General features: G+C 53.4%; 1 protein-coding gene across 1 annotated transcript in view; it reads left to right on the top strand.

Moving 5' to 3' along the window:
• The window catches only part of CDH22 (cadherin 22), an 87,783-nt gene that overhangs the window by 51,049 nt on the left and 9,376 nt on the right, over positions 1-27,358 (top strand). The window contains exons 5-10 of the mRNA XM_072879385.1: positions 4,645-4,812; positions 5,830-6,017; positions 6,861-7,114; positions 14,465-14,601; positions 22,738-22,859; positions 23,175-23,292. Coding sequence (XP_072735486.1) covers positions 4,645-4,812; positions 5,830-6,017; positions 6,861-7,114; positions 14,465-14,601; positions 22,738-22,859; positions 23,175-23,292 — 987 coding nt within the window. The remainder of the gene's footprint in view (positions 1-4,644; positions 4,813-5,829; positions 6,018-6,860; positions 7,115-14,464; positions 14,602-22,737; positions 22,860-23,174; positions 23,293-27,358) is intronic.

Below are 27,358 nucleotides of genomic sequence, written 5' to 3' on the forward strand. Positions count from 1 at the left end.
TAACTGACCAAGCTGCTGGGAGGACTGGGTCTGTTTTATCCAGCTACCTAATAGGAGGGGATAGAGAAGACAGAGCCAGACTCTTCCCAGGCATGCACAGTAAAAACACAAATGGCAGGAAGAGAAAACTTGGCACCATGAAGGTGGCATGTCCATCCTTGGAGATACTGAAAACCTGACTGGACGTGGCCCTGAGTAATCTCATCTGCCTCTGAAGACTGCCTGCTTTGAGCTGTAGTTGGACCAGGAACCTCCTGGGGATACTTCCACATACATTACTCCACAACTTTCTGTCTTTGCACTTTGCGGCAGGGAGCGTGTTGCTCCTGACTGCCCTCAGCTGGAAGGTGCCTTGTCCAGACGGTCTCGGAGGATGTGGACATCTGAGCCAGAAGTGTCTGAGAGCAGAGCGAAGCCCATAATGATGGGATTCCTGGAAGACAGTTACCTACTGAGTGCTTTGTCCTGCTTTGTTTTTTATCACCCAAAGAGTGTCTGCTGTTTGAGCAGATTTGACGGTATTTATGTGATCCTGTAAGTGTCCCCTTGCCTGGTAATTATACTGATTAATCTGGATCATGCTGGAAAGCCACATGTGCCTTGTACCAGAGGGTATGTCACCATGCGTCTGTATTATTCAACTATAACAGATGCTGACAAGAACTAGGGAGATGAGTCTGAGCTGGAGGTTGTTCTTGCTTTGTTAGCAGTGTCTGGGAAGGACAAAGTTTGGCAGTTTTTCTGTCTGGAAAGAAGGTGAATCTTGGGAGATGATAGGGAGGACTTTTCCATGTTCTACACACAGCAGCGGAGGTCCCTGCCTCTCCTGTCTCTGTGCCCTGAGAACAGGTCTGCCACCATCACTTGCTGCTGCTTTTGCAGAGTCCCTGGGGGTCAGGTTTTGGGAGCAGAGGCTCTTCTGGCTCTAGGAGATGGGACTGTACAAGTTGCTGCTGGTGGGTGTTTATGGCAGCACTAATAGTTCCATATGCAAGGAACTGGTGTGGAGTACGTTTGGAGAATCTGATTTGTCAAGGCTGCTAGCAAATGGTAAGTGGTACCTCAGCCTAAAAGACAAAAGCAGCCTGACACTTGGGGTAGTAGCCTGGTGTGGCCCATGCAACTTTAGGGGAAACAGCGCTCTCAGTGACAATCCTGCTGGGGCTCTTGAAGGCCTGGGGCATGGGGCAGTTTATCTGCATCAGACCCCCACTTTTCCAGGATGGACTAGACACCATCTTGGCAGGAGGTGGTTTCTGCTCACAGTCTGCACGCCCGTCAAGGACAAGGATTTTGTCTGTCCCATGCCACTAGAAGAACCGGAGCTGGCTGGGGCCACTTGTCTGCCCTGCTCTGCACATGCCAAATGGCCCGGACTTGCTCCCCGCTGGGACAGGTGACCTTGGAGGTGTTCTGAGAAGCGCCTGAGCACTTTCCTCCCATCTTGCATGGTATATTATGAGCTATATCATTACAAGCAGCTCAGTTAAGTCATTACGGCCTTGGTGAATGCATGAGCTTTTTCCCTCTTATCCCAATTCATCACTATTGTGCTGACATGAATCATTTTCATTATAAAATGCTTCAGACCCTGTTAATTAACAGAATTGCTTAAATTTCAATGAGATAGTGCTTGCCCAGAAATAATGGTTTTTTATTCATAGTGGAGTGGCAGGAGAGGCCTATAAGCATGACTGGCTGAGGCTGGTCCTGTGCAGCCCTGGGGAAATGGTGCTTGTGCAAGGCCAGTCCTGCCTGCTCTCAGACGGGAGGTTGCAGTTCTTGCTGGGATGCATGCTAGAGGTGCGTTCATCGCTCCCTTGTCGGTGCTCCCTCAGCCCCTTTGGATGAGGTGGGGTGGGACTCCTGGTCAAATGGCTGCTTCTGAACAGACTCGGGCTGAGCGAGGGAGCCAGTGCAGACCCTGAGCCCCATCACAGGGTAAACGCCTGCTGTCTTCCTGTGGAGGGATTGGGATGCTCCCTAGTAGAAATTCTGCAGTGTTCTGTGCTGCCTTTGACCTGCATGCTGGCCAGGAGCATGGACCTCTGATCGAGCAATAGTAGAGCTGAGAGTTACCTGAGTGTGTAAATAGACAGATGCTAAAAGTGCTCAAGAGATGGTGGGTGAGACAGAGCCTTCCCTCGATTCATAGGGCTGAAGGCAGTGGGAGTCCAGATAATTAAAGAACCGAAATGACAGAGGGACAAGGGAAGCTGGATGAAATTGTGCCTGTCCATGAGAGCTGGGGAGCTGCAAGGATCTGAAAGAGTCGTTATGTCTTTATAATAAACCCTAACAATGATCATCATTGGAATAATTGCTAGTTTCAGAAAGCAAGGAGAGATAAATGTCTCCAGAACAGTGTTACCAGTTCCTGCTGCACCTGTAATGTCATGCATGGGGGGGCTGGGGGCGAAATGTCATCCTCCCATCTCAGTGGCATTTCTGACTGCCTTTGGGCCACAGCACCAGTGGCTCCTTGGTGTGACCCGTCCACCCACGGCCTTTGTCAGGAGGTGCACAACCAGTGTCAACTGGTGTCACGCCAGACATGAACAGGGAAACCGGCAACCTGCTGGCTGTGGAGGGCTGATACGTGGAAGCCTCGGGGTATGTCCCTGAAGCCACATCTTGTCTCCTTGCAGCCTGCTGGCACCCAGCTCTCCCCTCCACTGTGCTCAGGTTGTGCTGAAGGCTTCCCAGAAGTGTCTGCCTTGAGCCACGTGGCTTGGATGGCTGTGATGCTCTGCCATTGCTCGCTTTGTTGCATGTCAGCAAATGTCTTGCAAGTTGCTGAGAGCAACTGGATGATTCTCTGCTCTTTGCTTGGCAAGGGAGGAGCTCCTTGTTCCCTCCAGGTTGGAGCCCCTCGCGGGAGACCCGCACTGCACAGCCAGGCGATCCCCTGCCAGCATCTTTCCTAACACCAGCCAGGATTACTGGTGGAACAAAGCAAAGATGGGGTTTGCAGCTCACAGTAGGAGGAGGTAAAGCTAATAGTTAAACAGAAAAGCCTGGAAGAGAGAGCAATTACAAAAGCAGAAAACAATGTCTAAATCTGTGGGAACGTTAAGAAACTGAGCTGGAGGGGATTTTAAGCTGATTCCAAGCTGTTCTGGGGTGTTGCTGGTATAGCCGGACTGGGAATGTGCTGCTAATGACCTTGCATCCATGTATGGCTCATGCGTGCCCCTGGTGCCACCTCAGGGCAGAGTCATTTCTTTCTTTCATTCTCAAAATATTTCTTCTCTGCTCTGTTTCCGTGTAAATGAAACACTCCTGGGTGACATAGGAAGTCATAACTTCTGCCATTCACAGTGTTTTCTGGGTTTTACTACTCTTTGTTTCTTGTTTTACATTCCTTTGTGTTTTAGTCCTGGTCATTTCCCCCAAGTCCAGATGACTACTGAAGACCTATAAACACTTTTTTTTAAGAGACTTCATTTCATAAAAAGTACTAACTTACCATACATTTTGTTAAGCTTTACTTTGGTCTCTAGTGCATTCTCAGCCCCTGACACAGAGCATGTATGTCATCTCTGGTCTCCTTAACTTAGAGGGACACTTGAAAATGAGGGGTTTTGTGCAGACACTTTTGGAAATACACGGCCCCCCCTCATTCTTCAAATTAAATAGGGGGGCCCTCCAGGCATGCTTGGGCCACGAGGCACCTGTGAAATGGAGCCTGGGCTCGGAGCACCGATGTTCTGTTAGGAATGCTGCGGCAAGCCTGGCTCCTGCTTGAGCAGATAAGGACAAGTGGGCTGTTGCAGGTTTGTGCCAAAGGGGTTTTGTGACTCAGCCTGGGCTTTTACACAGCCTTTCTGTGCAAACCTTGAGGCTGGCCTCAGTGCAGCCCCCACATCTGGGCGAGTCCTTGTTCCTGTGCCTCTGACCCCCACCAATCCTTCACCGGGTTCCTGGCTTCCCTGGAGAGAAGTACAAACCTCCTCTGAGCCAGAGTTTAACCCTGTCAGAGATACTGGCAGCCCGCAGTAGAAACAGCAGTCGGGAACCTTTCATGCAACACGCCTGCAAATCAGCTGCAGAGGCTTGCTGGGATCAGGTTGGGCCTGTGGCCATTCCTGGGCTCCGGGGAGATTTTCAGGATGTTTCCGCCTGGCTGACAATGCCCTGGGCTTGTTCTTCTCTCCAGAGACCTCTTCCCCCCGCAACTGGCTTTTGCTTATGTGATCTCTGTGAAGGCTGCAAAAGGGTTTGCTCCCCTTTGCACCGGGGCCCAGCAGATGATGTTTGTTGTTGCCAGCAACGTGCTCCTATGGCAAAGGCAGCCAACAGCACCTAGGGCTGTGTTAGGAAGAGCATCGCCACCACTTGAGGGAGGTAACCTGTCCCTTCTACTCAGCACTGGTGAGATGACGTGAGTGCTGTGTCTGGTTCTGGGTTGCCAAATATAAGAGACATGGGTGTAGCAGAGTGAGTCCAGGGAAGGGCCATGAAGATTGGTGAAGTATTGGAGCATCTGCCATATGCAGAGAGGCTAGGAGATCTAGCTGATCCTGCGTAGAGCTGGGGCTTGGATGAGGTAATCTCCAGTGGTCCCTTCCAGCCTCACCCCGTCTGTGACTCTACGGATGCTCTGTGACCTGCCTGTGCTCAAGCTGTCCTGCCGGTTTCCAGGTGTGATCCGGACAGCCGTGGCTGACCTGGACCGTGAGACACAGGACCAGTATGAGGTGGTGATCCGCGCAACGGACATGGCAGGACAGCTGGGTGGCCTGTCTGGATCCACCACAGTCACCATCGTAGTCACTGATGTCAATGACAACCCACCACGCTTCCCTCAGAGTAAGTCCTGACAGTAGTGGGGGGCGAGCACTGGCCCTTGTCCTGGTCCTGGCCCTTTGTGGGTGGTGAGACAGAAGCTCAGCTCGCAGCACAGCCTGGCACGTCTGCAGGGTGAGCCAGCCCAGCTGCTCATGCTGCTTGCAGGGTGGCAGCACCAAGGTACCGTAGCTCGCACAGCTCCTTGCCTGCGTCTGAATGTGTCCCTGCCTGGCACTGTGGTGGAGGGCCAGCTGCCTTGGCTGAGCCTGTCCAGGGCCCTGGATAAGACCCCTGTTCCCAGTGCTAGTCCTGGGAGTGAGGAGGGCTGACCCCTCTCTGAGCAGTGCTGGGGGAGAAGGCAGCCTGGTCTGTCATGCTGCTGTCTCCTGGGAGCTTGGGCAAGGGACTCAGCTGCTGGCCTGGCCCCTCCTGGCTGCTTCGTCAGAGCTTGGCACACTCTGCCCCAACGTGAGGCACAGTGACGCTGCCCAGCTCACAGACAGCAGCCTTGTCACAGGACAGCTCTGTTTTCCAAGTCACTGCTAGTGGCCTGTGGCTCATGCTCGCGTCTTCTCTGGGACCCTCCCCAAACGAGGAGGGTGGGTGATCCTGCTGCAAAGAGTGGGCTGTGCAATCTCTGCAGTGCACACCAGCTGCAGAGTGGCTGGCAGACTAGAAAGGCTGCTGCAGCTAGAGGAGGCTCAGCTCTTTAGCTGCATCTCCTAGAAATTAGAAATTGTAAAGTTTGCAAAGAATCGGAGAACACTAATTGCAGGGCAGTGTCCATACAGAGAAACCAGCCCTTACTTGACCCAGCACCTTGAAACGTCAGTGCTCTCCAGTTATCTTCCCTCAGCCCTTTTTTTTGGCTGGGGTATGTGTTTCTCCTGGTAGGGCATTCTGGACTGTAGACACTGGTAGAGTTTGGGCAGCCCTTGTAGTCCAAGGGTGCCCCCAGGGAGGTATGTGAAGGGCCCTATCAGGCTGGAGGGGGTTCAAAGGCAGAATCAGTGACCCTAGTACCTTTTTCTCCTCCAGAGATGTATCAGTTCAGCATTGTTGAAACTGCTCCTGTGGGCACTGCCATCGGGAGGGTGAAGGCAGAGGACTCTGACGTCGGGGAGAACACGGACATGACGTATCAGGTGAAGGATGAGGAAGGGGTGGAGATGTTCAAAGTCACCACGGACAGCAATACCCAAGAGGCTGTCATCACGGTACAGAAGGTGAGAGATGAGGAAAGCTGGTTGGGTAGGGAGGGCACAGATCTCTAGGAGGGCCCTTTCCTTTGGGGACTCCTGCTGCTGCATTTGAGTTGAAATAAATGCTCCTCTGAGCGCCGCTCTAGCAGTAGCAGTTGCATTTTTGTGCCTGCAGGTGCAGGGAGACACCTGCCTCTGTTCTGGCTGGATGGCAAAACGCAGACCTGTGTCTGGGAGGAAAGGCTGAGAAGGAGCAGCAGCACAGTGCCTGCTGGAGCCTGCACAGGGCGGCTCCCTGGGTGGCGGTGAAGAAGTGAGCTGTGCATAGGTGAAGCCATGCACAGGGCTATGGAGACGAGTGCTTACAGCTGTTATTGATAGCACCTGTTAGGGGAGAAGTATGCCCACCTAATTCCTATACCTCACCAACAGCACTTTGACTGTATCTGCTTTTGGTGGCAAAAACAATCAAGCAAACACTTGATGCGGGCAAGAAAGAATGATTGTTCACCAAGGCCACTGCATTCAGATCACCTCCCCTGTAGAAATAATAGCAGGGTGATTAATGATCAAAGCCTGCTCACTTGCAGCGCAATGTGCTGTCTTCCCAGTGAATCCTGGCTGCCTGCAGCCTGGGGGCCCTGTTGGGGGCCTTGCTGGGAGCAGGCTGGAGGCTTCCTCTTCCTCCTGCCCCCCTTGGTGTGGGCACTGCTGGCGGGAGGGCAGAGCACGAGCTCCCAGCCTCCCGCGGAGGTGCTGCCTGGGGAGCAGGTGGCTTTAGTGCTGCCCCGATGTCTCCGGTGAAGGAAGGGGCAGCAGGGGGGGCTCCTCGGGCTGGGTACAGCTAACCCTCTCCTGTTGTCCCAGCCTCTCGACTACGAGTCGAAAAAAGTGCACACTGTCGTGGTGGAGGCCCTCAACAAGTTCGTGGACCCGCGGTTCGTGGACCTGGGCACCTTCCGGGACCAGACCATTGTACGGGTCTCGGTGCTGGACGTCGATGAGCCACCTGAGTTCCGGCCCCCCTCCAACCTGATGGAGGTCCAGGAGGATGCGCATGTCGGCTCTGTCGTGGGGGTGGTCACTGCCCTTGACCCGGACACAGCAAACCATCCTGTCCGGTAAAGCAGCTGCCTAAACCTTGCATCATCTTCCTTCCAACAGTGGGTGTGGGGTCACCTGCAAGGGACACGTGGTCTGGGGGTCTCTTGGCCATGGCTGGGGCAGAGGGGAGGTGATGGCAGAGGAGGAAGGGCAGTGCAGGTGAAGGTGACAAGTGCTGCATGCGTCGCCAAGCGCGTTTGTGCTATGGGACAGGCAGCTGGCAGGTGAGTGGCAGCCTGTGCACAAGCAACAGGCAAGCAAGAGCAGCCATCTCACAGGTGACAGACACATCATTGGCAAGTGATGGGTCTGTGAGTGGCAAGGGGGTGTCAGGGAAAGTGGCTAGGTGATGCTTGCGTGTCTTTGCTGCTGACAGTGAGGCATCTGCAATGGTGCCTGACACAAGCCAGGTGAGCGACCAAAAATGATGGGAGGGCAGTGATGAAGGAGGACAAATGAGGTGAGGCTTGCGAGGTGTGGAGCCACAGCTTGGCTGTGTGTGCGTGCGTGTGCACACAGGGATCAAAGATCAGGGGAGTTTATATTTGGGCAGGGAACATAATCCAGGCAGCAGCTTATCTGCACAGGACATTTCCTATTTCCATTTAATTTGTGGCTAAAGAGATTGTTACCTTGTTAAATTGTTATTACCTAAGGCACACAGCAGCCTTCTGGCTCTGCCAACTGGCCTGAGTCACAAGCAGTTCGGCTGGAAAGCTGGTGTTCAGAAAACATCCTCAATGTGTGGAAAATTTCCTTGAAATGTGTGTTCTCATGCCAGGTGACGGCAGGGCTGCAGGCACCTTGTGCACAGCTGCTCACTTCAAATGAGCAGCGGTGGCTTTGCATTTGAGAGCTCTGTAGGGAGCCTGTCCCAGGCAGCAATAAACTGGGATGCAGCAGGGACAGGGACGTGGGATGGAGGAGGATATGGCCAGGGAGGGCTCAGTTACAGTACTGATTCCATTCGATGATGTCTCTGCGCGGCTGCTTGGAGTGCTGAGCTCCAGCGTTGTGCAGCCACGGGGAATGCACTGGTTCAAGGTGGGGTGAGGGCTATCTCCAGATCTTCATGGAAATGAAGACTGAGATGTTTAGAAAGCTCAGAGAAGAATTTACACATGGAAAGCTGCCATCTACAGATGCCTGGCAGCTAGCAGAGAGTATTGTGCCACAGAGCTGGATGCTGAAAGTTGTCTTTGGGGTGAATGTGAATGAAATCACCTTTGGCGTGCCAGGAACTAGAACTATGTATGTGAGTGTTGCACCACTTGCACTAGTCGGTGCTGTCTGTTGGACACGTTCTCAAAATACCTCTGCTCACCTTCTCATGTGGCTACCCTCTCCATTCAGGCTACATGTCTGATTTCTTTCTTTGTGGGCCACCCTGAGCACATGGATGTTAGGTTGCACTCTTCAGATGCGTGCAGTCTTTCTACACATCTGTGTGTGTGTACGTGTGTGCACGTGCTTTTTCACTTGACTGTTTCTAGCAGTGCTACAGAACATAGATTTTATTTTCTGATCTGTAATTGTAGGAGAGGGGCCTTGGGGACAGAACTATTCTTATTCTCGTTTTTTCTTGTTCTTTGTGCTGCTTCCCTGTGGAGCTCAGTGCATTGTTTGCAGGCAGAACAAAAGAAAGCAGAGAGGGAGGCTTTCTACTGCTGTACAGAAGGTGATGGGCACTTGGAGCAGAGAGAAGCAGATTCAAGTACTCAGCAGGAGCAAGAGGGTTAGAGCCCAAACTTTGCTATGCAAGTGTCTCTCTTATAGCAAGCTTAGTGCCAGACAAGGCAATGCCTCATGCTCAGGCACGAGGGCCCAGCCAACAGGACTCCCAGGCATCTGCTGCAGCTTGGGAATTGCAGTGTGTTTTCCCTTGTCAGGCCTGATGCATTCAGATATGTGTCCTCCCTCCAGCTATCCCCAGGCAGGTAGCTCACCCTGTGTCCCCCATGCTCCCCTGTGGCATTTGGTCTCTATCCCTCCATCTCTTCTCTCCCCTCTGTTCTTGCAGTGCCTGCTGTCACGAGCAGTGGCAGCTCCGTCCCCTTGTGATGCTCCCTTGGCGTTTGCCTGGGGAGCGCGGGTGGGTGAGCCTTCCCTGCCATTTTAACATGTACCAAGTAGAGATGCAGGTTTATATTGGTCACGCCGATGTGACACCAATGCAGGAGGAAGGTGCTGTTGGATCTCTCCTGCTTTCCTGTCCTCTGGCTAGCCAGGTAATTTAATAAAATACTTTGCCACGTAGGCAGCTATTCACAGCTTCAAAGTGGTGCACAAACATTAATGCAAGCATCCTGCAGCACCCTGCCAGGATGTGACACTAACCCATCAGCAGGAGACGGCAGTAAGTCACCTCACATTTCAAGCGTGCTACTCCAAAGTACAGTCACAAGAAGCCAGTACTTGTACTTCACCTCTGATACATTAGAGAGCAACTGGTCCTGACAGCATGACCAGTATTTGATCCTCAGCTCCTTGAAGTTGGTATGAACCCTTTCAAGTCGCTGCAGTTCAGTGGATCCCTTTTAACTTCCTGATCCTCGTCTGCTAGAGGTGGGAGCAAAGACATGGCTGTGTTTCTGTGGTGGCTGCTGTCCCCTGGACTCTGGTCTGTGTATTGGCTCTGCCCTGTAAATAGGGGAGAGCCACAACCTTCTGTCATGATGAGATGCACTCTACCCTTGAGGCAGGAAAGAACAAGGATTGCCAGAGACAGCAGAGCAAAAATCAGCTCTGTCAGCGTTTCCAGGTCCTGTGGACACCAGGCTGCCAATAACGAGGTTTGGGAAGTATTTTTAGCCAAATGGGAAAGGAGGTGCCCTTGGCTCTTGGTTTTCATCCCCAGGCCAGCACAAACAGGGCTGTGCAGCTCCTGCTGCTCCATCCAGCCTGAAGCAGCTGCTGGAGGCACATTTCAGCCTGCTGCTCCCCTGCCCTCCTGGTGATCTGCTCGTCCCACAAGGATGTGGCCACTTGGTGTGAGAACAAATCCCTTCCAGATGAGCTGGGCTGGGTCGCAAAGTGACCTGTTATGAAGACATGAGGGTTGAAGGGGCCTCTGACTCCCCTGTTCTTGGGAGGTGTCCCTGGGGCACTGCTCGCTGCCCCTCTCCAGCTGCATATGGATGTAGAGCCCCTGGCAGCCGCTTGCCCAGGTGGGAGGAGAGCTGAAGAGCACCCCATCTCTCCGGGTGAGCAGCCCCAGCTTTGGCTGCTCAGAGGGACACCCTCCCTCTGGTTGCCGACACTGCGAAGCAGGGAGTCATGCTGAAGTTCAGCGCGGCAGAGGGGCTGCGTGCATCCTCGGGGGGAACATGAAAACCCACCATGGTACCGGCAGGAAATGCCTTTGTAAAGGACTGGTGCTTTTTATTTTATTCCATCCTTGTTTGTTTTGTTGCCTAACAAAAGCTGGAACCGCTCTTTTTCAGAAAGAATTTAGTTTCCAGTTGGCTTTGTGGCTTTAGCTGTACATTTCCTGGGCGTAGTGCAATTTTTCTCAGCTGAGCTATTGTATGAGGTAATACAGTGATAGACTGTCTGTGTACGTGAGGCTGTTTGTATGGGAGCCTTTTGTTTTTCTCTCTGCAGTGGGAGCCTGTGCTCCCAACACGTGTTGGACATGGGCATTTTATAGACTCCAACAGCACAGCAAGAACTACAACCTGCTTCAACACAAAAGGGAGAGGAGGAAAAAACAAACACAACAAAAAGCTTTTCACACAGTGTTGGAAAAGCTCCCTATTAACAAAACATATGGCATAAAATGTGCTCCTTGTTGCATTCAGGGGGAGAAGTGAAACAAACTGCTTGAGAAATGCATTCATGAGAAAGATGAGCACCAAGAAAGCTGTCTAAATTAAACAGTCACTTGTAACATCCAAACCAACAGGCAGTGCCAGCAGGAAGAGAGGAAAATGGATTACAAGGTCCGCATCCCAATCAGAGCTGGGGACTGCAGTTCCAGATATGGAGCACCAGCCAGCTTTAGGAGGAATGAGCATATGTCCTATGTCTGAGTACCTGGAGGACCCAGGGATTAAATGCTACCCCTTCCCAGGTGAGAAGCACCATTTGACTTCCACGGGACGGATGAATGTGAAGCTGGACTACTAGAGGTGGAGAGGCTTGTGATGGTCAGCACAGACTTTGGTTGGTAAAGGTCGTATTGCACAAAATGATGTAAACTGAGCACAGTGGATAGCTTCTTGTGCTAGCCGCTCTAGCACAGGGTTAGCCATAAGCTCTTGGAAGGGGAGGTCTGTTGTTGTGTAGAGCAGTGTGGAGCAGGTTGATGTGCAGCTCTGAATGGGTTATGACTCTGGCTTTGGAGGGGCGGATGGACATCCCTGTGCCCCATCGGTCCCCAGAGCCTCCACAGCACTTTGTGCAGATGGAGAGCTACAGACCCACCTGAACTGGCCACCTCCAAAGTCACAGTGTGTAGAAGCAGGCTCAGCCCTGCTTTCATAGCAAATGCAGGCAACACTTAGAGCTCTGTCTCCTTCCCCCGGTGCAGTGTGGAGAAGGTGGCAGCTCTCTGTGTAGTGGTGGTGACAAAGGGATCAGATTGCTGGTTTGGTGGTTTGTGCCCTGCCATAGGGTACGGGCAGTCAGTCCTCAGCAGACAATTCAGAAGTGACAGAAGACAACCTTGGCAGCAAAACAATTAGAAGCATAAGAAAAGGTTACCAGTGGCATGAGGTAGAGTGCGCCCCTACCAGCCTCCTGCCCTTTGGCCATGCAGGCAGCTGGTGTCAGATGTTTCCAGGCCCAGTGATGTCTCCCATCACTAACTGGGTTTTTCTGCGTAGCTATTTTTTGCAGACATCTTTGTTTACGCAGCAATGACATGAGTGTGAACAAAACAGGCATGTGCTTACTCAAGAAGCAGAGAAGGCATATGGAGAGAGAAGCACCATCTTGAACTAAGAGTATTCAAAAGTGGAATGGAAGAATAGGATGTGTTCGAGGTCAGGTGATGTGGGAGAACAATGGAAGCAGTTATACAAATGCATCAGTTACGCTATTGTAAAGATATTAGGTGTTGTCATCTGTTCCTCCTTCCAGCAGTACATTGGACTGATGTGTACAAGTCAGAGTGGCCAGACCTCTCCTGTCCCTTTGCAGTGAGCGAGTGCAGAGTGCATGAGAGGCTGCAGTATGTACCAAGACAGTGTCACTGTCCCTTCTGGAGCTGGCTACACGCCTGTAGAGGCTCCGTTTCCAGCTGGGAGTTGGGGCAGAAAATGCAGGATGGCTAGGAAGTCCGTGGCAGTTGGTTCAGACATGCCTAGGCTTGTACTTGGCTTTGTGTGGCAGATCCCCATCACCTCTAGATGCAAGGAGGGGGGAGGAAGCCAGCCACATAGGTGCAGAACATGCTAGATTGTGCATATGCGCAGATGCAATTTACATAGTGATGTTTGAACATTTTTCCTTATCTACGAGCAAGTGCTGTTGTATTTTCTCTCTCACCCCTCTGTCTGTCTGAAAGGGAGAGAGCTAGGGAAAGTAACCTGGTACTGTATAACACTTTAAACAGCGTATAAATGCCTCTGTATGTGCCTCCATCAGAGATAGAGCTGCCCGGCTGTGTGGATAGGTGCCCCTCAGGAGGCACTCTCATCTGCAGCTGGTTCCCCCCCAGGGCGCTGGACAGAAAGGCATGGAGGCCATCGATGCCTCTGTGCAGAGTGGTCATCCTTGCATGCAGAAGGTGAGCTGGTGTTCCTCGGCTGCGAGCCATGTGGATGATGGACCCACGGACCACAGCTGGCCTGTGCCAGGCGAGACGCAAGCACTTGGGAAAGCTGCCCCGCAGTGTGCAGAGCACCTCTGCCGTCCGGAACGTGCTTCTAGCCTGGAGCCTGTCCTGCTCTGCTCCTCGTGTCTGATGTGGCTTCTCAGTACTGTCCTGTCTCGTCAGCTTTCTAGCTTGCTTTGTCGCTACATTTATCTTCCTTCTGTTGTTGAACATGTGACTGAAGGCTTTAATTTATTCACAGCCCTCCTTTCAGTAATTTATCCTTTGTACTCTTTGCTGTCTTGTATTATTTAATTCTGTAAAGCACTCTGGGATGCAGTGTGTATGAAAGATGCTGTACACAATAACATTATGGTTTATTGTTTGTGATTTGTAGGCCTTCTGGATTTCTAATTCTGATTGCAGTGGTGGTGGTTGTTATTTGTGTTACGGCTGTGCTCGAGGGCCTCAGCTGGATTGGGCTTCCCTTCCAGTCCCTGCCTCCAAGGAACACACATCTAATTGTGCCCTGATTTAATGTTAGCTTGCTTTACTCCATATGTGATGTGTGTAATGGTTGGAAATGCAGGACACGCCACTGGGACTGATTGCGTGGGCTCATGGTGTCATGGCTAAGGTGCAGGGCTAAACCCGGGTGTCTGACTCTTCTTACGAGCCGTGGTGTTGCCCTTGGGGAAGAGGTGGGAGTTGTGCTCTCCAGAGGTGGCACGGGGAGCGGGTGGGCTGTTGATGGGATGCCCAGGGAAGGGGGGCTGTTTGAGGCAGCACTGGAGCAGCTGAAGGAGGAGAGTGAGATCTGCATGTGAAGGGTCTCTGCTGAGCAGCTGCAGCCGGTTGGAGCTGGAGGAGCTCTTCAGTCTGCTCCTGTGAAACTGGGAAGCCCAAACTAGAGCAAATCTCAGGGCTGCTGGGGATGATGTGCTGTGCTGATTGTGGGGATGCTGGCCTTTGCCCACCTCTCTGCTGCCAGGGTTCTTGCTCCAGTTGCACAGGTTCAGTCTGGATTCAGAGGAGACCTTGCCATTTGTAACTGCTGTAGCTGCAGTTCAGGTTATCTGCAGGTCCAGCTCACAGCCTGCCCATATGCTGCTGTACTCTCCACTGCTCCAGGTCTCTCACTTGGGTGGGTGTGGGTGCCATGGCAGGATCAGAAGAGAGGGTGGTAGGTGAGGTGAGCTCCATGAGCAGGGGTGCCCTCCGTCGGTTTGGTTTGGTGTCTTTCCTGAACCCTCCTAAACCTATATCTCAGAAGCTTCCCAGAGTCATGAGTGGAGTTACAGCCCATGATTTCTATATCATTCTGTCTATCCTGAGCATAAGGTTCCCATCAGAGCAGGTTTTCCTCCTTGTCCACAGTCTGTGCTTAGTTCCACTTTATGCACCAAAAGCCACACTTTAATTTTACTTGACGGCTCTGGGCTTGTAGCCTGGTAGAAACATGGCCTTCATGTACCATGCTGCAGCAGAGGAAAGGTGAGAGTGGTGATATAGGGCCTGTTGCGTTAGATCCCTATACTCCTGGGGCTGATGACGAGGTTGGGCTTGGCACATCCAGCTGTTCACAGTTTCCCCTTTTGCCTGGTCTTAGGTACGCCATTGACCGCAGCACAGATGCAGAGAGGATCTTTGACATCGATGCCAACACAGGTGCCATTGTGACAGGAAAGGTCCTGGACCGGGAGACAGCAGGGTGGCACAACATCACTGTCCTGGCGATGGAAGCAGGTGAGATGGAGGAGTGCTGTGTGGAGCAGACAGCCTGTGCCTGGACCGGAGAGGGGCAGAGGGGGAAATACGGGTGCGTTCACTGCAGAGGTGACCAAGATGCAAGTGTTAATTAACACTGAAGTGAAGTAAAAAAAAAAAAAAATGCAGCAGCACTGAGTCTGACATCTCCCTAGACAACCTAAAAATACTCTTCCTGACTCGAGCATTAATAAGGGAGCATGGTCGAATAGTATATTTGATGAACACTAATCAAATTTGTGTTACCTATGCGCCAGCTCTGCCAGTCATCCCTGTGCAGCTTGCTCCCTGCATTCGCACCTGCTGAGCAGCTCTGGGGGCTCCCGAGGGGGTCTGTGTTTGCATCACCTGCATCCCCCTGGTTCAGCCATGTGCTGTGGGTGGATGCCCCATCAACTGGAGCCCTGTGGCACAGATGGCTGCCAGCACTCGCTCCTGCTGGGGGCTCACGGTGGTTGGGATTTGCAGGCTGTACCTGCACACTGGGTATGTGGCTCTGGATGCCTCCTGTGCCCCTCCTCCTTGGTCCCCCTGCCCTTGGTGTGGCTGCAGGCTTGGCAAGGCACAGCAAGGAGTGGATGGGAGGTCCTGGCACTGCAGCAGTGGGAAGGAGCTGCAGGGGCAGAGCATCCCTGAGCCCCCATGCTGGGGACAGGGAGCAGCGGTGCTGCCAGGGCTGGTACCACCAGGCTGCTTCAGCTCTGGCCACAGCACTTGGCCTCACCCTGCAGCCCACCAGGAAAAGTCTCAGGCAGAGGATGAGGTGAAGCTCTTTTGTCCTCTTCTGAAATCAGCTCCTTTCTGACCCTTGCATGAGAGCCCTGGTGATGGTCTCTTCCTTCCCTTATGGCTGTGCTATCCTTTAGCCTGTATTTACAGTAACTGACAAATCTGCTCACACCCAGCTGGGAGAGCTGGGAGGGAACAGCTTAGTGGCTCTGTAGGTTTTGTTAGTTTATCTTCCCTCTGCGTGATGGGGGTGGCAGAGCCTAGTGTGGATGCTTCCAGCAGATGTTCTGTTTCTCTTCTTCTCCAGTTAAGAAAGAAAAGAACAAACCTGGGTCCTGCTGCTCAAAGGAGCTCTGAATAAACTCCTCTGGAGGAATGAAAAGAAAATAATAGCAGCAAAGGGCAGGCTTTGCTTCCCTACAGGTGTTCCGCTGTGGGTAGGAAGCCAGTGAGGCTGCCCTGGGCATCCTGCTGCCCTCTGTCGTGTTTGCACAGTGCCTTGGCTCATGTGTTCTGCAGGTCCTGTGTGCAATGGTGGAAGTGGCCCCGTGGGCCCTAGGGAGTGCTCTATGTTCCTCCTTTTTCCGAGCCTGAAGATGGAGAAGGGGCTTCAGTCCCAGGCACCATGCTGGGAAGAAAGAAAGGCATTGCCATATTCTTCAAAGTTTTCCACATTTTGGATGTGCAAGTTGCCAGGGCAGCCTGGGACCTGCTGTGCCCTGCCACCCCACTGCAGCTGGTACCAGGGAGCTGCTTTGGCTGCAAAGCACCTTCTGACATCTGCAGACGTGTGCCAAGGCCTGTCTGTCTGTGGGCAGCAGCCCTCCCCGGGCTTCGCTCCCAGAGACCCCTCAGGACTTCTGGTTCTCATTTCTTTGCTCGTTCTTGAGCAAGAAGGTGCTGTTCACATTTGAGGAGCCACGCTGGGGCCTGACTTGGGGCCCAGAGATCAGTACCTGCTGCGGGGCCACCCCGCCACAGCAGCAGCCATCCGCTCTGGCCAGGTCAGGGCGCAGGCCCCGCTGCCCCAGGAGAGGAGGGAGCAGTGGCCCTGGCCAGACCCATGCTGTCCTGGGGGGGATGTCTCTGGCTCCGCTGCGTGTCCCAAGCCCTCTCTGCGCTGACGCTTTGTGCCTGCCAGGCGTGGTAACCTTCTTTGCACTGTCTGGCTGCGGTGCTGTCGTGAGCCCTGCCTGGCATCAGGCAGCACCAGGCAAGCGTGCCGGTGCTGCCTGGCCACACCAGAGGGAGGGTAGCCTGCTGCATAGCCAGCGTGTCCGGTGGGCTCCGCAGGGAGGTTCTGCCAGCAGTAGCTGGGGAGGAGGGGATCGCAGCGTTGCAGCACAACTCAGCATCCAGAGGAAACATGAGGTGACAAGAATCAGAAGGACAATATTTACACGCAGCGGCTAGGATATCAGAACAAGTCAGTAAATGCTGCAGCTCCCCTCCGGCAGGGAAGCCTGTCAGGCTGGATCGCTTCAAAAGCTGGGGAGACTCTTCAGTGCTCTGACTTCTCCCACGGTGAGCTCTGACTCATCCGTTTTAACTGCCCAGACATTCCTCCCAGTGACATTATCCTTAACGTTTTGTTATCATGAAATATTAATGACTGATATTGAATTTAAAGTACAATTTATGTCTGAATCCTCTGGTGGAAAGGGCAGTTGTAAAGGTACAGCCTTCCAAGTGATCGAGGGGTTTCAGAGCATGGCTGTGCAGCAGCTGTCAGGCCGTGACCGGTGCAGTGGGATCAGCTGTGGCATCATGAGCACAGAGCGCTGGGACCCTCTGCACTGTCGTCGGCACGTCCAGTGCAGCAGTTCCTGCCACGTGGCAGTTCCCGGCACGCAGGTGTCTGGGGCCGGGGAGAGCTGGTGGGGCCCTGCAGTGTTCGCCATGGGCACGCGGGTTGCAGCTGGCTGCCGCAGGGTCTGCTGCATAGCCTGGCAGGACGTTATCAACTCCGGTGGAGGCAAGTGGTAAAATATTCTTCCTCTTTCCTCAGTGAGATGTAAACGTTGCAGAAGGAATGGAGCGAGCCCACCAGGCATCCCACTGCCCGGGCTCATGCCTGACACCCCAGCTCATCAGGGCCGGTGGGAAGCTATGCCCGCTTGATTCCTGTGGTGCATGGGCATGCAGCCTGGAGCGTGTTGCAGCAGGTCTTGCCTCCCTGTGGCCTCTGTGAGCTGCCCTCCCAGCCCGCTGACAGCACTTGTTCCTGCAGGCAGCCTGTCTGTTAGGTTTGAGCAGGTGGATACAAGAGCTGTCCGCCCACCTTTGAGAGCCCCATCTGGGACCCGGTGCTGCTGCAGCAGAGACCGTTTCCAGCGGTGCATGCCCCACCTACAGAAAACCAAAGAGAGTGTATTTCTGTTTGAGGAGCAGTGAGAAAAGCTGCAGAAGGTGCCTGGCTGCACCTGTGAGGCTGGCTGGGCTGTGTCCTGCTGCTGGGAGGAGAGGAGGGGCAGGTCTCCCCCTGCAGAACAGGCACTCCCCAGCGTGAGCCGTCTCTGCTGGCTGGTGACCAGCAGAATATTTGGCCTTGCAACATGGCAGCCAGCAGGAAGTATGGGGGCTGCTCAAATCTGGCCTGGGACCAGGCCAAGCATTTCCAGACATAAATCTTCATCTCACTTGCAAGCTGTTTACCTTCCTTGGGCTAATATTAGTGATTCTCTTCCTGTTTTCCTCTTTGCTCATGTAAAATGATGAGGCCTTGACTGCTGTGTCCACTGCTGGTAATTGAGATGATAAATCTTCCTGCTGGAGACTGGCTTTAATCAGAGCATTGTGTTTGGATGCGATTTAATGACTCTCATGCTGCTGAGTTCGGGCAGGACTCAGGAGAGGTGAAAGCCGTTTATATGTTACTTGGCTTAACTGCTGCTTCTGCTTTGCTTCCCCTCAGCTGGGAGCCACGTTTTTCAGCTCCAGCCTCTGATGTAGCTGCCTGTGTCCGACGAGCCATACCCCTGGCATGCCCCTGCTTTGTCCTTGCCATCAGCGTTCTGCTTTGCAGTCAGGCAGCCGTGCTGACATCTACAGAACCATGCTGTGCTTCACAGCCATGGCGTGAGTGCTGGAAAGCAGAGTGGCCCATCCCAGTCTTCTAATCTGCATTTTTTTTCTCCCAATTTGCTGAGATAGTGAGGGATAAATTCCACCCCTGCCTCTTCTGGCTTCCCTACTAATGTAAAAATTTTGAATTCAGTATTGTACCAATTTGGTCTTGAGGCATAAGAGAGTGGGTCGTACGCTGCACCCAACAGCGTCTGTGAGCTGTGTTTCCCCAGGTGCTGCAGCTACAACCAGCAGCCCACGGTCCTCTGGGCTTTCCTCACGCTGCTTCAGACCCCAGGAAAGCTGCAGAGTGCTTTCTGCATGTGGTATCACTACATGGCTGTGTGTGCAGGCAGGAGTGCAAATGGTATGTGTGCTTCAGCAATGGTTGGATTTGGAGCCTCACAGTAGAGGTTTGGGTGTAAAAGTGCAAAGTGCTTTATTGTGAGTTTGCGTGAGGGTCTGGAGGGCTAAGGACTGGATTCCAGTGCAGCAGTAACCACGGATCCCCTCCTTTCCTGCCATGGCAGGGGTGGCCGAGCATCTCGGCAGTCCCTTCCCATTACTGTGAGCTTCTGCAGCAAAGCTTCCAGCGTTTGAGAGCAGTTGCCCAGAGCTGCTCTGTGTCAGTCCAGCAGGCAGTCGGCTGTCCGGAATCTGGGGAGAGGGCAAGCTGTTGGCGTTTTGCATCTGAATGTTTAAGACAAGAATATTCTACTGTTCAGATTACTTTTCATGGTTAATTAAATTAAGAAAAAATACTTTGGGATGTGGCTGAAGATTCAGCTGGAGCATTTGAGGCTTGGCCTCAGAGTTGCTGTGCAGCAGGACTGTGGCTTTCTCCTGCTCCAAAGCCAGGGTGCTGCCCGTCCCTGCGCTGTGCTGCCCGCCGAGCGGCACCTCGGCACGGGGGGTCCAGGCTGCGCTCGCTGCTTGTCCTGAGCTGCGCTGTTTGTAGCATTGAGGAAAGTGCAGATGCTGCAGCGTGGAAGCGGGCAGAACTCTGTCCCCCACCCCAGGCAGGCTCCAGCGACTCCGAAATAATTCAGCCCATGTTGACAAAGGCAGCTGCCAGTCATCAGCCTGGAGCTCCCGTACTGCACTGCTGTGTTTCCAGTATCTCCCCCTTGTTCTGTGTATTTTCTATGTCTCTTTCCTCAGACTTTTCAGATTAATAGCATTCCAACTCCTGGAGGAAATGCAGAAAAACGGCATGTTTAATTTTAATTTAGGAAAGCGTTTAGGTAGCCGCCTAGTTTCCTCGCTGCTGTCAATCAGGTTTTCTCAAGGCTGACATCAATTAGTTTAAAAATATTGAATGTAATTTTGCCTGACACAACATATTGCAGCCACTGCAAAATATAATTTATTTTAGAAGAAGAAATAATTAAACTAATTTGCATGTCAGTCAGCTGAGCCGGAATACTGAGGAGAGATGCTGCAATGGAAGATGACTTTTTTCCTCTCCAGTCACACTCAGCCTGGCACGTGCAACCCTCCGCCCTGCCCACTGGCCAGGTGCTGCTTGGCAGAGCCCTTCAAGGGCACGTTTCTGTGCCCTCCCGCAGCCGTCACCCACCCAGTCTGCTGTTCTGCCTGGCAGTGGTACATGCCTGCTGAGCATTTACTCTTGCTGGAGCACGTGTACGTGTGTATGGAGTACGTGTGTACATTTCTGTGTATGTAGAGGAAGCACAGGTCGGAGCTTTTGGCCTTGCAGATGTGAAGCATGCATTAGTTAGGCACATCGTGCCTTTCATCCCAGATGTACTCCAACGGTCTTATTTGCACTTCTGACCATCATAAATTCAGTTTATGCCACAGAAGTTACAGAAAACATTTCAGAGATGTTTTGGAGATTTTTTTTTTTCAAATATATCCAACCATTTTTCATATTTTCCACCCATAATTCCAGGTACTGGCTCAAAGGAAGGGGGAGGTTGATAAAGAAAGCATTTGAGGAACCTTCAAAAAGATCAGACTACAGCCAAAATAAAAAGCAGCTGATGTATGCCTTACTGGAAGAGTAGGCAACAATGCAATGGTTGCATTTCTAACCTTGATGTTCCTGGAGATGTCAAATTTTAACCCTGTCACTGAGCCAGGAGTAAGCATGAGCCTTAGGCTTCAGCAATTTCAGAAGGGGCAAAAGGAGAGCTTTTTTATGACAAGGGTGCATTTAGAAAGGACAACTGTGCTTTGAGCTGTGCTCAGAGGATGGGGATGTTAGTTATGGCTCTGGCAGATGGGTCGGCGTGGGTCCTCGGCACTGTGCTGTGGCGCATGGATGACCCCACTCGCGTGCACAGCATAAAACGCTCCTGGCAGCTGCTCGCTGATGCTGTGGAAGAGGACAGACCTATGGTTATGCCCAGCTCTAAATATGCTGATCGCATCCCTCCTGATGAGGCTGTGAGACGTGATCTCGAAGGGAAGCTGCTGTGCTCTGGCTCACTCGAGTGTCCCAACCTTGCCCTGCAGAGCCTCTGTCGCACGTGCTGTGCCGACAGGTCCTGGGGAGAGCTCGGCAGCACTGGGATCGGCTCCTGCTCGCAGCCAGCTCGGGCAGCGGGGGAGCAACCGCTCCTCCGGGTCGCAGTTAGGAAGGGGAAGAGGTGGGGTCCCAGGCTCTTCCTCCTCCTGGGCTCTTCTTCCTCCCTTCTCTTTCTGCCTTTCCTCATCTTTCTCTCGCCAGTGCCTCCAAGGCAATGCCAGTTTGCTTTAGAGCTGAGCAGCAGGGACGGTTATCCAACTTCCTGCAGGCTGAGGAGGGGGTGATGAGATGCTGTCATCCTTCTTCTTGCAGGAATTGAACCCTTTTTCATCCTGATCGTTTGTGGCCCCAGTGGGCATCAGGCACACCCCTCTGCCTCCCCCAGGCTCCCCCCTCCTTTCCCACCCCACTGCCTCCCCCCTTCCTCTCTCCCCAAAAGCAATTGCAGTTTATTTCACTGCACCAACACACCTTTTAAAATAACACATCATTCCAGGCTTTTAGTCACGACTTCTGCCTCCCTCCCCCAAAACCAACCATCTAATCACCAGAGCAGCTGGTCTGGGTGAGAAGGAGTGATAACGGGAGAACAGGGTGAAGGCAGCTCTGGGGAGGGGGCTTAGGTTCTGGGCTAATTATGGAGCAGAGCTAAATCTCCTCTCCCCTGGGTCCTCCCCCACCTGATCTGCAGGGGCCAGCGTTAATTTTATAGACAAACAGGCAGCAGAGCTTCTGCCCGAGTGAGGAGAGAGGTATCGGGTCTGTCACAGTTGCAGCCTCTGGGTAAAACAAAGGAGATGGAGAATGAGGGAGTTCTCATTTCTGGAAGCGCATGAGGTGCTTCAGAAAACATCAGGCCCTCCAGAGTGATTTATAATCTTATAGCAAGCGCTCAATGTACCTTTGCGGTGCACGCCGTGGGGTAGAGCGGCACTGCAGTGAATGGAGCTGTAAACGCAATCCTCGTCCCACGTGCGGCGTGAGCCCAGAGCAGCACCAGCGGCTCCATGCGCCCCCGAGGGAGGGGAGCGGGCTGCGAGCCCCCAGCACTGCTGCCTGCGCGAAGCACGGGCTGGCGAGTGCAGGGGTGAAGGGGCTGCCCTAGATCTTACCATGTGTCCTCCCTGTGCTAGCTGGCAGATGGTGCTCGGTTCAAGTTCAAGCTGCTGCTGGCAATGCGCTGGTGTCAGTGTGCAAGGCCCGGGTCCCAGGGCAGGAGCCTCGTGCCTTGACAGGGAGTGTTCAATCCCAGATCACCCGGGTATGGTGGAGGTGCACGTGGCACATTTCATCACCACTCTGTGCCCTTATTTGATACCAGCCGTTTCACGTCCTGGCTTTGCTCGCTCGTCTCTCAGCTGTTGCTGCTAGCCCCTGGGCTGTAAGGGTCAGGATCCAAGTCAAGGTGTGATGTTCTCGCATCTGAATTTGCTTGTCCCCTCTTGGTGCTGTCTGGCCACAGCACAGATGCTCATCGGTGGTAACTGACCCTTATCGTGGGGACTTGCTCGGAGCTGCTCAGCTTTTGCAGGGGTAGAACAGGCCAACAGCAGCATTTCGGGAGTCCTTGGTACGCGGCCCAGCGGTTGGGTTTCTTTACTGGAAAACGGGTGTGGTGAGGCTGAGTGATGCCCTGCGGGCACTGCTGGCCCACAGAGATGGTCTGTGCCACCGGCAGGCAGAGGTGCGGTGTTGTGTGACCCTCTGCGCTGGCAGCAGCTGAGCAGCCATGCCTGCCTCTGGATGGACAGACACGAAGAGGGTTTTCTCCTTGCTAGTAGCAGATGGCACTTCCTGCTGAAGCTCTGCTTCTTTTTTTGTTTCAGATAATCACTCACAGGTGTCGAGAGCTTCTCTCCGTATCCGTATCCTGGACGTGAATGACAATCCGCCCGAGCTCGCCACCCCCTATGAAGCTGCTGTCTGTGAGGATGCCAAGCCAGGCCAGGTAATGGGTGTCCCCCAGCCCTTCTCCCGGGTCTCCATCAGCGCCTGCAGCAGTCTCGTACTGTGAGCAGCGCTCCGGACCAGTGCCGGCCTGCCTGTCCTTCCCCTTCTGCCTGAGCCTCTTCCCAAGCAGCTGCTGTCACACTGGGAGCAGCTCTGCTGGAGTCCTACAGCTAAGCCCATCTACAGGGGCAAAGGCTCATCCCTCGCTGTGGCAGAAGCTGGTGATGCTCTGCTGGGCCAGACCCCGCGAGTGGGGCCCGTGGGAGGGGCTGCAGAGGCAGCACTGATTCTCACCTCTGCTTTCTGCCCACAGCTGATCCAGACAATAAGCGTTGTGGACCGTGATGAGCCTCAGAGCGGCCATCATTTCTACTTCACGCTGGCACCTGAAGCCACCAACAACCACCATTTTTCTCTGCTGGATATTAAGGGTAAGCCCTGCTGCACCCTTCCCAGTCTTGCAGCCTCCAGGCTGAGCGGCACAGCTGGCCACAGGGAGGGAGAGGGAGCTGTGGGCTTACAGTCCGTCTGTGCCAGATGGAGCTCAGGATGCTTTGGACACCCTGCAAGGCTCCTTGCCAACCTGAAACAGTGGGACTGGTCAGCCAGCAGTTTGGATTTCCTCAAGGAGGCTCTGCCACTTTTCTCCTCTGCTGCAGACAGGTCCAAAGCTCCTCTTGTGCTGTCTGGTTAGCCTTTGATGTTTTCAGGGCTCTCGGTCCCTTTCTTGATGGTAAATCTCCAACCTGCCCACAGGCAAGGAGATGATGTGGATTTACAGATGAACATGCTCCCGTTTTGAGCATTATGATTTATCCCTCTCCAAGGTAAATCCTGGAGCATGGATCATCCTGGGGCCGCCACGTGGGTGGGCAGCCCCTGTTCCCCTGACAAATGGGAGCAGCTCAGGAGTCCTGGGAGGCAGCGGGGCCGTGCAGCAGCCAGCCCTCGGCTGTTGCAGGTTACCTGGGACGTGGCCAGCAAAGCTGGATTCCCCGTTAGGTGGTGGCTCAGGAGGGCAGTTCCTCTGCGTTTCCTGAGGCTCATCCTGTCCTTAGGGAAATGCAGCTGGGCAGGGCCTGTCTGTTCCTCTGGGAAGCTCTGGGGTTCTTTGCATCTCTGGGCTGAGCGGCTCCCGATGACTCGATCCCCGCCTGCTGCTGTAACTGATGGAATGCGACACAGGTTTTGCTGGCTGATCCCTGGCTGCTATTTTGCAAGGTCAGGCTGCATTTGTGTGGACGACAACAATCCAGAAAGGTAGTTACTAGGCTGCTTCCTATTTTTGACTGCAGTTTTGGGTGAATTTAGGTGCTGATTGCAGCAGTAAGTACAGCAGGGACCCTGCCAGATACTGGGATCTTCTCCAGCCAGATGCACACTTGCTTGTCAAAGGGGCCAACCCAGACAGAAGCCAGCAGACCACATTGAAATGCTTCAGTTTTGTGGGTGTTGTTTTTTTCTTTTAAACCATTTTTTTTCTCTGTTTTTGCAGTTTCATTTGTCAAAAGTCTGATTTAGTTTGTTCTGAGCTTATCAGACGAACTCTCTGTTGACGTAAGATCCTGCTTGCTCGGTTTGGTTCCGTGTTATTAGGGACAGCCAAAATGGAACTTGCAGCAAAAAGCTTCAGACATAATTGTAGAAGGACTGATATTGCTTTGTGTCCTAAAAAGTGCAGCTGTCCCTGACCTGAGTCCCTCCCCCTGCACCGATGGGGCAGCTGTTCACCAGAACTTTGCTTCTTATCACGTAAGCAAGCTTTAATCCTCTGCAAGATTTTGCCCCACACCCAGCGATTAACTTCCTTCACTTTCTCTGAAGGACCTTATGAAAATGTGCTTGAGCACACTGAGTTACACCCTGATGTCCGTCCCTACCTGGACCCGTCCAGGAGCTCCGAGGGGCCCAGGGCCGCACTCCCTGCTCTGAGCCGGGATGTCTGCCGCGGCGGGGTTGCACTCCCAGAGCCACCACTACTGCCCCGCCTGACCTGGCCGGGGGTGGCTGGAGCTCAGCGGGGGTGGCTGGAGCTCAGCAGGGGCTGCTTCGCTGCCCAGTGCTGTGTGGGGATCGCCCCTCATTCGTTCAGCCGGGGTTCACCAGCAGCGACCCGAGAGCTGGTGTTGCAGGAGGGTGCAGGACGCAGGCTCGCACGCCGCCATCTCCTCCAGAGCTGCTGCTCTCTTGAGTGGGACAAGGCTCTTGTTGCACAGGGTAATCCTTCGTGCTAAACGATCTCACAAACTTTGCGTGTGGTTCAACACTGCATAAAATGAGTAAAAGCTGGCATCACCCCCTGCCTTCTGTTCTCGGGAAAACAAATGCTGTTGCTGCAGGGTTATTCTCAGGGTGTTTGGACACCCTCCCAATTGCCAAGCGATGCTGTCTTCCACAGCAAGAGGAGGCGGCTGCCTGTGCAGATGGAGGCACCCTTCATTTCTAACGTGTGTGTGTTTTAGTGTCATCTCCCTTCGATTTCTCCGCCCCTCCTTTTCTCCAGTCCATTGAGCACCCTGGGTGTGCTCACCTTCGCCCCTTGCTCTCATGGGTTCCCTTGCTGCATCCTTCTTTGTCCCCCCCCTTGCCTCCCTCTCGTGCGTTCACCCCTCTTGCACTTGTCTCTACTCCTCCATATAAATATCAGTGGTGACAAACTGCTACCACCAGCCCATCTGTTTCTTTGTACAAATTTGTAGCCAGTTTTGAAACATGATTTATAAATATTGCTTTTGCAGCCAAGGAGTGACACTGATGAATGTCAGCACAGATGGATTCACTAAGCTCTTGCTTAAATCCTTCTTCTCTCTTTTGCTTCGCACCTACTTCCCACCACTCCTGCAAGGCAGCAGAAAGCCACCCCAGGAGGGTGACTTGTCCTCAGCACGGCAGGGATCAGCATCCGCTCGGGAATGCTCCTGCTACAGTTCATCAGGCAGGGCAAGAGCACCCGTGGCAGGGCTGGGAGGTGGGGAGCCTGGCCGGCTACGGCCAGCAGCGAGTTAGATGCGAGCTGCCAGAGAGGTGTCTGAGGCTCCAAGCTGGCCGCAGGGTGGAGGGGCTCCCTCGGGGGGCTGCTGGCTGCGCCCCAGCGGGCAGGGGGACGAGGGGGGCGGCTGCTGAGGCAGGCACCTTGCTGGCAAAACTGACCCTGCAGGAGGCTGGAGAAGCAGAAGGAGTGAGAGTTGGTTAAACGTTAAAGCACAGAGCCCCGTGGCACGGGTGGGAGCAGAGCCAGGCGGGGTAGCGCAGGGGGGCAGGAGAGGATGCTGCACCCTGCCTAGGCTTTTCTAGGGCTCCTCTTGGGCAGCGTGGAGGAAGCCTGTGAGGGTTTTAGGGAAAGCCCAGGGTGATCGATGGGGCAGCCTGTCCGTCAGATGAAGAGCTTGCGGAGTACCTGCTAGTAAGTGGGCGTATGGCAGTGGTCACAGGACAGGTCTGCTGCAGCCCGATACTGCCATGATACAGTCACGACACTGCCGCTTGCCCAAACCCTGCTGGGTCAGACCCCACTGCAGCCAAAACTGCACAGAGTGGGGAAGGCCCTTGCAAAGTGCCTGCGGTTAACACCTGCAGCCCCACTCACCAGCTCCCAGCGGCACACGGAGCTGCCTTGGCTCTGATGCTCCAGGCTGGAGCTACGAGAGCAAAAGGTGACCCTGCAGGAGACCTTGCGTTAGCTGAATTACAGCTGGTTTGCAGGAGTCAGGCTTTTAGAAAGAGTGCCGTTTCCTACTTGCATCTCTCCTTGCTTTTGCTTGGTCCAAGGGAGTGCTCAAGCACTTCCTAAATCATCAGACAAGGAATAAATATCATGTGTGGTAACAACAGCCCCGATCCAGAAGGAAGATGCCCAGCAAATGAAATGCCTAAAGGAAGAGAGAGTATTGGAAAAGCTGACCTCACCCAGGTCCAATTGGTGCCATTCCAAAGGCATTCACCATCCTCTGCCTCCTAACTCGCCTTTTGCTGCGTCTTTCCGGCCTGAGAAAATTGATTACAGAAGGATCAAAGGCAATTAAAGCCTGAAATCATGTTCTCCAAGAAATGCTAATTGTGTTGGAAGGGATGGTAGAAAGCATCCAAGCCCAGGAACCTGGAAGAGGTGCTAGATAATATGGAGCGACACATGGAGCTACTGACTCCAGAGCTCAAGGGCTAGGCAAGCAGACATCCGAACTCTCTGCAGGTCCCATTAAGAGGATGTAATGGGTGACAGATCTGAAAATCGTAACAATCAAATGCAAAATGTTAGGATTCAAGGATTGCCTCAGGATAGAGGAAGCCTCCTCCAGCCCTGCAGGGATGCTGTTCGCAGCACGAGCAGTGCAGATGCTGATCTGACGGGGGTGAAAAAAAGGCATCAAACCTCCGCGGGGGCTGAGCAAAAGGTAAGTGAGCAGCAGTGGTGCCACAGCTTGGCCCCCAGAGAACTTGGGAGAAGGAAGAGGCAAAAGGGAAAAATTGGATTCTTCTCCTACCAGCTGCACCCGCCTG

Source organism: Ciconia boyciana, chromosome 14 (assembly GCF_034638445.1).
Source record: "Ciconia boyciana chromosome 14, ASM3463844v1, whole genome shotgun sequence".
Taxonomy (NCBI): Eukaryota; Metazoa; Chordata; class Aves; order Ciconiiformes; family Ciconiidae; genus Ciconia; species Ciconia boyciana.